The sequence below is a fragment of the Cryptosporidium sp. chipmunk genotype I genome (assembly GCF_004936735.1).
Source record: "Cryptosporidium sp. chipmunk genotype I strain 37763 chromosome Unknown contig_18, whole genome shotgun sequence".
Taxonomy (NCBI): domain Eukaryota; phylum Apicomplexa; class Conoidasida; order Eucoccidiorida; family Cryptosporidiidae; genus Cryptosporidium; species Cryptosporidium sp. chipmunk genotype I.
The window spans coordinates 467826-479373 of NW_027125593.1; the positions used below are offsets into that span (position 1 = coordinate 467826).

The 11548-nt window shown below is 28.3% G+C and overlaps 4 protein-coding genes across 4 annotated transcripts; all 4 read right to left on the reverse strand.

Annotated features, from left to right (window-relative positions):
• Positions 1 to 85: 85 nt before the first annotated feature.
• ELE39_001532 (uncharacterized protein) lies at positions 86 to 1765 on the reverse strand (the record flags this gene model as incomplete). The annotated part of the gene is made up of 1 exon (XM_067344571.1): positions 86 to 1765. One exon carries the CDS (start codon positions 1763 to 1765, stop codon positions 86 to 88), a length of 1680 nt encoding a protein of 559 aa, XP_067201509.1.
• Positions 1766 to 2178: 413 nt separating this feature from the next.
• On the reverse strand, positions 2179 to 5508 carry ELE39_001533 (insulinase like peptidase; the record flags this gene model as incomplete). Its single annotated transcript, XM_067344572.1, has 1 exon — positions 2179 to 5508. One exon carries the CDS (start codon positions 5506 to 5508, stop codon positions 2179 to 2181), a length of 3330 nt encoding a protein of 1109 aa, XP_067201510.1.
• Positions 5509 to 6066: 558 nt separating this feature from the next.
• ELE39_001534 (secreted insulinase like peptidase) lies at positions 6067 to 9621 on the reverse strand (the record flags this gene model as incomplete). The annotated part of the gene is made up of 1 exon (XM_067344573.1): positions 6067 to 9621. One exon carries the CDS (start codon positions 9619 to 9621, stop codon positions 6067 to 6069), a length of 3555 nt encoding a protein of 1184 aa, XP_067201511.1.
• A 437-nt stretch (positions 9622 to 10058) lies between these two features.
• ELE39_001535 (peptidase insulinase like peptidase) lies at positions 10059 to 11519 on the reverse strand (the record flags this gene model as incomplete). Its single annotated transcript, XM_067344574.1, has 1 exon — positions 10059 to 11519. A coding segment is annotated over one exon (1461 nt), but the record flags the coding sequence as incomplete, so codon positions are not given.
• Between the last annotated feature and the right edge of the window lie 29 nt (positions 11520 to 11548).

Genomic DNA, 11548 nt, shown 5'->3' on the forward strand with positions numbered 1-11548 from the left:
GGCTATTTAATTAAAAAAAGGACCACATGTCTTTGTTGAAATAATTTTGAATTTTTACCTGTTGTTCTTCGAATTAATACCTAAACTAATTAGTTCCAGAGTATTTCCATTGAAAATACCTAATCAAGGAGGATGGAACATTGTTGTATACGTACTTGGTACCGAAATAGTAATCCTCCTTTTGTAATAGGTATTTAATTCCGAACTTAGGCAACAAGTATTTACGTATTAGATATGAAATTGAGTATAATTTTCGGATAAAATACCAGTACCTATCTTCATCGATCTTTGCATTTAAATTCAATATGTCTACGCCTTTAATAGATATAGGTTTGTTGCTGTAGATTATTATTACCATATTATCAATACCTAGACATTTAATCAAAATGCTTTCAAACTGTGAGTCAGACTCATCCGGGTCCAACATCTCATTGCTTTTTCTCAAGTTTCTTATATTCAAATTTGAAGTATTTAATATTTGAAGCCAGATCTCAATTATATTAGTCAGGTTAAATTTAAGTAATTCTTCACTGGAATTTAAAGGTCTATTTGAGATAAAGTTGAGTAATAGATTCGTGTACATATTCTCACTGTTGTTTTCAAACTCGTAGCTATATTCCAAAATCCACTTTTGTTTTGTGAACAGAGTATCAATCAGTGCGCTCTTAGTCAAAATCTTATCCAAAAATTGAACAACTTCAGGAGCTCTTTTTCCTATTTGATCTATTATTGGAAACATGAGAGTAACTTTGTTATTAACTCTATTGCTGTTTATTTGGAGAATTCCCCCAGTCAGTTCTGAAAAAGGATTTGTCTTTCTTAGAAATTTTAAATGGTCAAAATTTATCTTCGAAGTGTGTATTTTTCTGAATGAATGACGGATAATACGTCCTAATTTTTGCGTACTAATCCTTTCCTTATTTAAAAATATCTCCATTTTCTTAATTCTTCTCTTAAAGTAGTGTTCATATTTTTTAGTAAAGTTTCTCACATTTTTAATATTAGAACAAATTTTCAAATCCCCATATATATCCCTGAAACCCTCAGGTTGATAATTACTACCTTTAAATTTATCATTCAATACAGTCAAAAATAGATTTTTCATGTAGTTATCTGGCATAAAATATCTGTTTCCATTTACTTGAAGATCCATAAGATAGTTCCTAACAATACCACTTGAGTTGATTATATTTCTACTAAAGAATACTGCAATATAATTAAGAATGAGTTCAATTTCTTTTAGACTGAATTTCTTTGACTCCAAATAGTATTTTGTTTCTCCAAGATAAATATGTCTTTCAGACTTTATAAAGCTTGCTCTGGAAAGGTAACTTTCGAAAACTTGACGAAGATGGCTCTGAAAATGCCAGCCAAGCATTAGCAAACAACGGTCAGAACTTGAAATCGAATTGTAATATAAAGGGTTCAACTGATTACCAAATTCTACATCCAATACTATTTTAGGAAAACTTATGTTTTTCTTGGAAACAATCCTGATCTTAATATCTCCAACTATTAATTCATTAAAGTTGGAACTATGTCTCTTCTTTTTTAGCAAGTTAACCAAGTTACTTACTTTTTCCTCTGAAATGAATTCTTCACTTTCTCCTTCCAATCTTCCTTGCTGCCCAAATTCCATTAAGTTCTGTTCAGTAGCATATTTTTGTTGCTCCTTCACTAAACTCCTGTTACAAAACCCTTGAATTAGAAAAAGTATTATGCTTAATACTTGAAACTTTGTTTTTAGCTTATCTAATGACTTCATATTAAATTAACTCAATAAATTTTAAAAACTTGCTGATTTAAAATTTGAGCTCGCATTTTTGTAACAAATTATATCAATTTAAAAATGCTAAAAATTGATATATAATCAAAAACTAATCAATATTTAAACTTTATCAATTTAATAGAAATAATTAAAAATAATAATTTTTTTAAATTCAATATAGATATTTTAACTGATTATTTACACTATTATGCCAAGTTTTATTTCAAACTGATTTGCTATTAGTATCAACTTTAAATTAATTTAAAAGAAATATTTGAAATGTTTTCTTGTTTCTCTATGGTACAAAACTAGCACTCAGCTAATTGGAATAAGTAATATTAATAAGCCGTTTATGGGATCCAAACAAAAATTATCACAAATTTCATTAGTAAATATAAATACTAGACTAATCAATTGAAAATCCTATTTTGAACATAGTATGATTTGACCTTTTTAATTTTAAAAAGTTCCATTGGTTTTTTGATTTTGGTAAAACCAGGAGGAACAAACTTTTTATTAATTCTTCTGTTTGAATCGCTCGCGTTTTCTGAAATACAAGCAGTAATTAATATTGGAACATTTTTAAGTGAAACAGAAAACCAACTTTGAAATTGACTAAAAGTTAAAGAACGTAGACTTTCCAAAACCTCCTCTCTCAATTTATAGTTAAATGTTCTATTAAAACTACTTGTAATAAATGAGTTAATTTCCATATATATCGAGTCCATTTGTTCTAAATACTCTATCTTTTCTAAAAGGGCAACTCTGAAAAGCTCCTCATTGAGAATACTTGGTGATAGATCATTTAAACACTCCAATAATGTGTATGTAGCGCTCATAATAGTGTGATTATCCGTTTGAATGATAAATGAATAGGAAAGTGTCTTTTCTGAAACTTCACAAACCTCAGAGTTAAATTCGTAAGCAATTTGTCTTTTTTGTCTAACATTCTCAAAAAGTATATCAAAAAATACCTGGTTAATCATTTGAAGTTTGAAAAATGTGATTGGACTTTCCCTTTTAAAGAAAACAGAAAGCCTAATCAAATTATGTTTGCTCTTTATGCTTTTTGTTAAATAATAAATCTTATTTTTGTTTGGAGGTATCGAAAATAAGTCAATAATATCAAAACCATTGCAACTGACCATTTTTTTAGTATATATTTGAGAGTTTTTATTTTGTATGAAGAAGATTTTGTTATAATAAGATTTAAAATAGTTATCACTATTTGGATCGTCTTTGACATAAAATAAAGGCTTGTTAATCTCTGAAAACTTTAGACTCTTTAAATTTGAGATAAAGTCATCTAATACTGTTTTAAGGATATTAGTAGGAGTATTTCCTGCAAAAATTCCCTCAAAAATACACATTCTTCTGAAGAAATCTGAAAATTCAATGATCTCATTAACTTTAACTTTTTTAACCAAGTTAATAAACTTTTTAGTGTTTATAAATCCCATATTTAAAACTTCATGTTCAGCCTCTCCAATCAAATCTTTATATGAAAGCTGACTTTCAATCAGAAGTAGTTTTCTTATTGTGTTTTTTTTAATAAATTCAAACTCTTCACTTTTTATCTTCAAAATATTCTTCAGTGCATGAGATAATTCATCTGTAAATTTAGAAAGATTGTCTAGTTTTCCATATAAATTATACTCAACTCCTACAGTATAGTTCGGAAATGGACTACGAAATGTGGGGTATATCTGTATATATATCCCTTCTTTAAATAATTTTTCAAAGTTTAAATTCATTTTCAATTTAATTAGCTCAGTGAGCAATTGTATTAAAACATAAGAATGGTATGTACCTTTAATATAAAAGCCACTTTTAGAAAACCGATCAAATGACTTTTTTCCAAAAAATGGGGGAATTATCAATCTCAAAATAAAAAATGAATCAGAAAAAATATTTTTTGGAATATTAATATAGAACATTCCTCTCCAAATACTTGAAATTTTTAGATTTCTAGAAAACGAAAAATCCTTTTCTCTTAAAAGTTTGAGTTTTTCAAACTCATATGCAATGTCGAGCAGTAAAGGAGGTTTAAGTATAATATTCATATGCTTATTAATCTTTGATGAGTCAAGTAGATTTATAGTTTGCATTGGCAAAGGAACATTATTAAAATCGATTCCTGATTCTATTTTAATTTCTGAAATTGAGTAAAGGAACTTTTCTGAGAAATCCCATATGGAATAATTTGTATTAAAATGCTTCTCTGATAATAAATATTTGCTTTCTATATTTCTAATGTGCCCAGAATTGACAATATTTGCAATATAATCTTTCAGGTGGTATTTTTTATTCACATAATCTTTGTGCTTTGACTTTTGAATAACTTCTTGCTTAATTAGAGTACCTATAAAAGATTTGGAATCTAAGATAATTACCACCATATTTTCAGCATTTAAATAGCTCATAAAATCTTCGAAGAGTTGCTGTGAAAATTGAGGTGTATAATAGTTAGCAGAAAATAACTTTTCTGGTGTACTTTTTGTCAAATAATAAACCTTAAGCAGATCTAACACTTGTAACGATGGTAAACTGTCTTCTATTTTAAGAAAATTAAGATAATCTTTATTTATGATCCGTTGAATATATTCGTCGATCAATCCTGTGTTTTTAATAACTTGAAACGCTGAAAACAAAGATAAAATAATTTCTCTAATACTTAAAACTCCTTGTTCCGTAAGAAATAGAAAAATAGTGATATAAGAAAATCCCAATTGAGAATAAGTATCACTCAAAGATATCTTATAGCAAAGTTTTCTTTGAATTATATCATTCATTAGCCCTTCTCCTGACTTCGGAGAAAGGAAAAACGACAAATAATGAGAAAAAATCCTCGATAAGCCATACTCTTTTTTAGGTAATGAAAACATTAGCATTACCTGACTTGAATTTGTATTTAAATGAACTTTTACTAGTTTTTTTGAAACCCCTAAATATGGAAATTCTGGGAACAATGATAAGGATTCTGGTTTTGGAGATAGTCTAGAACAAGATCTAATATTACAAAAATATTTATATGAAATCTCGGACAATTCTTGAATAGAGATATTACTTAATATAAACAATACCATATTTTCCGAGCCGTAGTAATCTTCAAAAAAGCGAATGGTTCTTTCTCTAAGAGAAATTCCTTTTTTCTCAGGTATATTTTTTAAAGTTTTCGAATTCCCATAAAAAAATTTGCTATAAATATGGGTTTCATCGGCAATCTGTTTAAAAACATGATCCAATAACGTATAAAAGTTGTTTGTTTTGGATAAAAATTCACTTTCTACAATATTTATTTCATTTTGAAGGTACTCTTCAGAAAATAAAGGTGACTTGAAAAATTCACAAAACCTTTCTAATGTTGGTTCCAAGAATTGATTCGGAACAAAAAATGAGTAATGCGTCATTAAAATGTCTGTAGATGCATTTGTAGCTCCACCGTGAGTTCTTACAAATTTTCCAAATTCGTTTTGTCCTGGAAATTTTTTTGTTCCCAAAAATAATGAGTGTTCTAAAAAATGAGCCAATCCATCAATTTCGGGTCCTTCATTAGCTGAACCAATTTTCACAACTAGATTAACGTTGGTAGAGATCAATTTTTCACTTGAAATAAGAAAAACTTCAAGGCCATTTTTAAACCTTTCAAATTTACATTTAAAACTAGAATCTTTTGGTTTTATAAATTCACAGTCTTCAACTACTTCTAAATACTTAAGACTTTTTTCTTTAATTGACATTTCTTTTTCCAGGATTAAAACAATAAAACCAAGTTCACATTTGCAAAATTAATTGCCTCAATTTATAGCTTACAAACAAATTAAATATTAAGAATTGTTCCAAAAAAATGCAATATTGCACAGTTACTATTACAAATTTTCTATATTAATCATTATCTTCCCATAAACAAAACTTGGCGCCACATGCACCATGCATACAAATTACAAGCACAATTTTAAATTAATAAAAAAAAAAATTAAATAATTTAATTCAAATTAACATATAATAAACTAAAAGATTAATTATAAACCCATATATTTGCAATCGCAGGTGCTAAAATTCAACTAATGCTACATAACTGCAATCATGTTAAGTATTAGTAATTTATAAGCGATACATATTTACATACTGGATAAATCTATTAATGAAGAATTTAGTTGCTGTTAGCTACTGAACTTAGGTTCATTAACAATCCAGAAAATATAGGTTTAATAATCAGACCCAATAATAGTAAAATTTCATTTTACGGATAATTACACATTTTGTAAAGTTTAGTAGAATTTATAACAATCACGTTATTAAGAGAGATTGGATAGTTGTTTGTCAGCTCTAGAATAGGCTGGTTTGAATGTTTTAATCCCAGAAAGTTTAAAAATATCATTTGCACTGGCAAAATGAACAAATCCATTTGGAACTACAGGTTGGGACTTATTAAAAGATATTGAATAAATTATAGAAAATGTTGATTTGTGTATTTTCTTGAGGTTTAAAGTAAAATTCTCAAAAGTTAGTTGACTTAGGAGGCTCACAATTGATCTGAATTTAACAAAATCAAATCTCTTATTCACAATTTCCTCAAATATTTTGGAAATTGAAGAATCTAAAACATGCCCTTCTTTCTTGTACTTCTTTATGAGAAATTCTTTTGCCGAATTGAATAGCTCCTGATTAAAAATTGATGAGCTTAAAGAAAAAAATGTATCTAGGTAGCTTGATAATAAATTGTTGATTGCAGAAGAATCTTCGCTACTTGAGTATCCCTCTATTGAAATGAAATATGAACTTGATGAAATTTTGTAATCTTTGAGGGAAGTGTGTATACCACTATGGTTTTTTTGATAGGAAATAAGTCTGTTGTTTACAATATATTTAAGGTATTCGGTAAATATGAATGATTCTGGGCTTTTCTTATCTATATATATCCATAAAATGGAAAGATTTCTGGTTTTGTCATTTGTATACGAGTAAATGAAAAACTTTGAATTTGGCTTAATTGATGACATATCCAATATTTGTAAATTCTTGCATGTATCTGAATTTGATTTAGAAAAAGCTGAAGAGTATAACTTATAAAGTTTTGATCTAGAAGGTATTTCACTCTCAATATTTATTGCTTTATTAGTTTTTTTTGTTAGAAGTGGCTTATTAATTGTTAAATTGCTTTTTCGCTTAGTCACCAAAATCTTTCTGGTTCTAGCTCGTTTTGATCCAAGTTTGGTAAGCATACGTGAGCATCTTAATCTCGTAGATATTCGTGGCTTTCTACTTGATTTAAATCTTAATGTTTTTTTCTTAGGGGTTTCACCTATGAAATCCGAAAATAGTTTACTTAGATGGTTCTCTGCATCGATTGGAGTTAAATTTCCATAAATAACTCCTGAAATTTGACTCTGCTTAAATATTGTATGTAAACATTTTCTAACTTCTTCTACTGTTAGAGTTTGTGCTTCATTTAATAATGTTTCAGTTGAGATTTTGTGATTCAAATTGATCTGTCTTACAAATTCAATAAGCAAATCGGAAGGCTGTGATGAAGTTTCCACTAGAATCTTTTTAAAATAAACATGAAACTCCTGAAATGTATTTTCTTCCAAATTGATGTAGGAATTTAAATTAGCTGACAGATTTGATAAAAAGTTAGAAAAAGCACCTGGGACACTTCCAATTAATAATGAAATACCAAATGCATTTACTATTGAGTCATCTGGTAATGAGATTTTTGGAACAAATTCGGCATTATGTTTTGCAAAATGTGATGTGACACTTTCAGAATAAGAAAGTAAAATCTCTTTAATGAAGAGTAATATGGTAGCGATACGAATTGATCGCATAGATGCCAATTTCCTATTTTCAAAAGGAAAAAAAAAGTTTATTGCTAAATAAGCCATGTGGGTTGGCGTAGAATGTGGAATAAAGTAGTAAAAGTCTTTGAATTGTGAAAAGTTTGCTGCTCTTTGAGAAGAATTTGATGACAGCAAAGAACTCAATTTCGTTGGGGCAGCAAGCCTCTGTACCATATCGTATTTTTCCAAGCTGGCCTTCAATTGTATATCCTTTTTTTCATATTGTATCTTTAATTCCTGATTTAGTGATTCTGGAAAATGTGTAAAGTATTTTTTGAGACAAAAATTCTGCTCTTCTAAAATAAATCTAAATTTATCATTTGTTTTTACAACTCCTTTAAATTCTGTGGACAAAACATTTGTTAATACGACATATCTAAATGATTTATAGTTATTTAAGAATTCTTCATACTTGGTGCAATCTTTATTAATAATGCTTTGGTCAAATAAGGTTAATTCGCTAGTATCTTCAATTTTTTCTTTGTCACCTTTCAAACTGAAGATGATGATCATATTTTGTGGTGTGATTTCCATTAAAATTTGTCTGTGTAGGTTAATATCAAAATCGGCGAATTCATTAATTCCCAATAATAAAGATTTGAATGCAGAGCTTTTATATCTGAAGTAGTTATTTAAAAGTGATAAGGAGTTCAAATTCTTAAAATATTCAGACGAAGATTTAATTCCTGTAAGTAGATTTTGCCTAGTTTTTTTGTATATATTTAAATCCAATTTCAAACCTTTAATCTTATTTATTGAGAAAAAGAAAGCTCTAATAATGTTTTGGATATTAAAAATGCCACTGTTAGTCAAACGAAAACTGAATTGAACATTTGTAAAGCCAGACATATCATTAGAAATATAACAATCCATATTTGAAATAAATTTTTTTTGTTTTAAAAATCTCATTAAAGTTCCTTCTCTATCCTCGCAAATATAAGTGCTGATAAAAAATAAAGGACCAGATTTCATATAAGGCAGTAAATAGTTTTTCAAAGGAAAAAACAACTGTAGAGATTGGTTTAAATCATCAATTTTATACAATATCTTCCCAACAGAATAAGAAAGTGGATTCATGGCAAGGATGTTTATTGTTTTGTGTTGGTCATTTACTGGTAGATTTTTATTTGGAATTTCAATAAAGTACTTCGTAACTAAATCCTGCATAGCTTGTATTGAAAGGCTACTTTTCAAGCTTAATATCATTCTATTTGAGCTATATTGCTCTTTAAAAAACTTTATCAGGCTTTGTTTAATATTAATCATTTTTGATTTTGGAATGGTTTCTAGAGTATCCCTATTTCCAAACTTATTTCTGGTAAAAATACTTTTTGGGTCAGACAGTACTAAATTAGTTAAAAAGTTGTTATAGGAATGATTATCTAAAGTTGTTTTCTTTTCCAGTAAAGTTAGAGCCTTCTTCAGAACTTCATCAGTAAAAACGGGGTTTATGAACATTTCAGAGCTTAACCTCAAAACATTCTCAAACAAGGTTGTAGCTGTTGTAACATAGAATATTGAATATGTTGAGTAGACTTCATAAACTATTGACGAGGAATGATCTATAGTAAAGTCGTAAAGCCCAGGACCAGTGTCACTATTGGCAGAAAGCATGACATTCATCAAATAAAATCCCAAACCATGTAAATCAGACGGATCATGTATAGAGCCTACTCTGTTTAATATCGAAACCTCGCAGTCTTCCACACTCGGAGCTGAATTCAAAATCACCTCGATATTGTTGTTTAATTTTAATAATTTAAATGATTGGTCGCCGATTGGCTTCATTGACGAAACATAAACCGAACTTTCATAAATAAAATTAGTGTTAACATCTTTCGTTTCTTTTTTTTTAGCAACGCCATCAATATTGGATTTGGAAACCTCGTTACCTATAAAACCTAGATCTGTAAAGCTAAGTGGGAAGAACTCATAATTTGAAATCCATTGAAAACAATAGATGAAAAGAAGTGGAACAAAAGTAATAATCAAACGTGTTGAAAGCATCATACTATATTTCCATAGAAAAGATGCCTGAAATTATTTCTCTAAATAATTTTATTTTCGTGTTAACGATATCCAGGCGCGCGATTGGTAGTGCCTTAGCTAATTATTGGAAAAGAGCATATTAATTCTGTACAAGTCTCGAATACAAAAAGAAAAAATTATCGTTTTCTCATTCATTCTAAACCCAGGACTATTACATTAATTATAACTCTAAGGTATACGCTTACAATTTAATAACAAAAGTCATAAAATGGTTTAATATATAAATTTGCATCAACATAATATACATCAAATTTTGTTTTTCAATCGGAATTGGCTCTTATTCTTACGTTATAAACTAAATAAATTATTTGAGTGATTATAATGTTAAATTATTGGATGTAACAACGAAAAATTAAAAAAAAAAGTTTAACATGACTTAGATATAAGAATTGTAAGTTTTAGACCGCATTAAAGACATTCCATTGGTTGTATGTCTTGATATTCTTAAGATTAAACATAGAATTAGATGAGTTGAATTTTGTGAAGTTTTCAGGAACGTAGTTAGATAGGCTATTCAGAATATCACTTTCCTCAGAATTAGGTGATTGAACTGCAAACATAAATATATTGGAGTTGTCGTAGATTTTTTTAAACCAATCTAGGAATTCTTGATATGTGAGTTTCTCTGCAAAATTAATATATTTACTTCTCCAGCTGAAGTTGTAATTCTTGGCTATTATCTCAGATGAAAACTCGGAAAAAACTTTATTTAGGTTAATCATAGGGGTTTTCAGGGTTTCAATGTACGATTCTCTAGCTGTATTAAACAATTCCTCTGTAATTTTGATAGAACCAGGAGAAAACCAATCGTTCCAAAATTCAAGTATATTCTCAGCCAATGTTTCAACATTCTGGTTGGAAGAAATAACAGTAAAACTAATACCAGATATATGTTCAACAATATCCTCGTACTCTGTTCCCACTACATATCCAAGTTGTCTTTCTGTACGAATTTCGGTAAAGAATTCCTCTGAAATTATTAAATTCAAAATATTTGTTAAAATACTATTCTTCAAGTAATTGTATCCTATTGCAATCGTCAATAAAATTGCACTGTTGAGGGAAATTTTAGATTTTGAAAGATAATAAGAGTAAATCTTGGAGCCTCTTTTTAAGGAGAGAAGATCTAACTTTTGAAGGTATTTTACAGAGTTTGAAGAGCTCAATAAAGGTGGTGAAGATCTTAAATGTTCCTTAATTTGAAGGTAATCTTGATCTCCAGGGTCCATTCTTTTAGTAAAAATAGTGGAAATGTAGGAAAAGAGTGACCTAAGATAATCAGCGGATTTTTTTATTCCAGAAGTTATTGGTGCAAATAAATCATTATTCGAGTATGTAGTTGAATCACCCTTTTCAAATAAAAATGTGGATGAAAATTTATTAATTACATTAAATGATTGTATTGGATTCAAATTTCCAAGTAAAAAGCCTTCCAATTTGCAATCTTTCAAAAAAAATTTTGAAAATTTAATCAATTCTTCAAACTTAATAGTTTCCAGAAAAGAAAGTTGAGATTCAAAAGAACAATCATGATTTATAAACATTTCAGACCTCATATAAGTAATATCAGAATAAACTGATGGGTTTATAGTTAAACCTTTAATGCCAATTTTAAGCCTTTCTTTTTGCAAATCAAATTCATTTTGTGTTATATATGTAGTAAAATTCATAATAAAAGCTTGTAGTTTAGCGATAACTTCTCCTATATGGTCTGTAAACCCAAATATTGCAAAATTTAGTTGGCTTGTACTAGTAGAGTCTTTTATGAACCTTAAATCATCAATATTAATCATATATTTCGCAGATATAATTTCATAGAAGTTCCTAGTCAAAATTACCATAAATATTTGTGAAAATAACTTGAAAAGCAAATTGAATGTAACTGTTT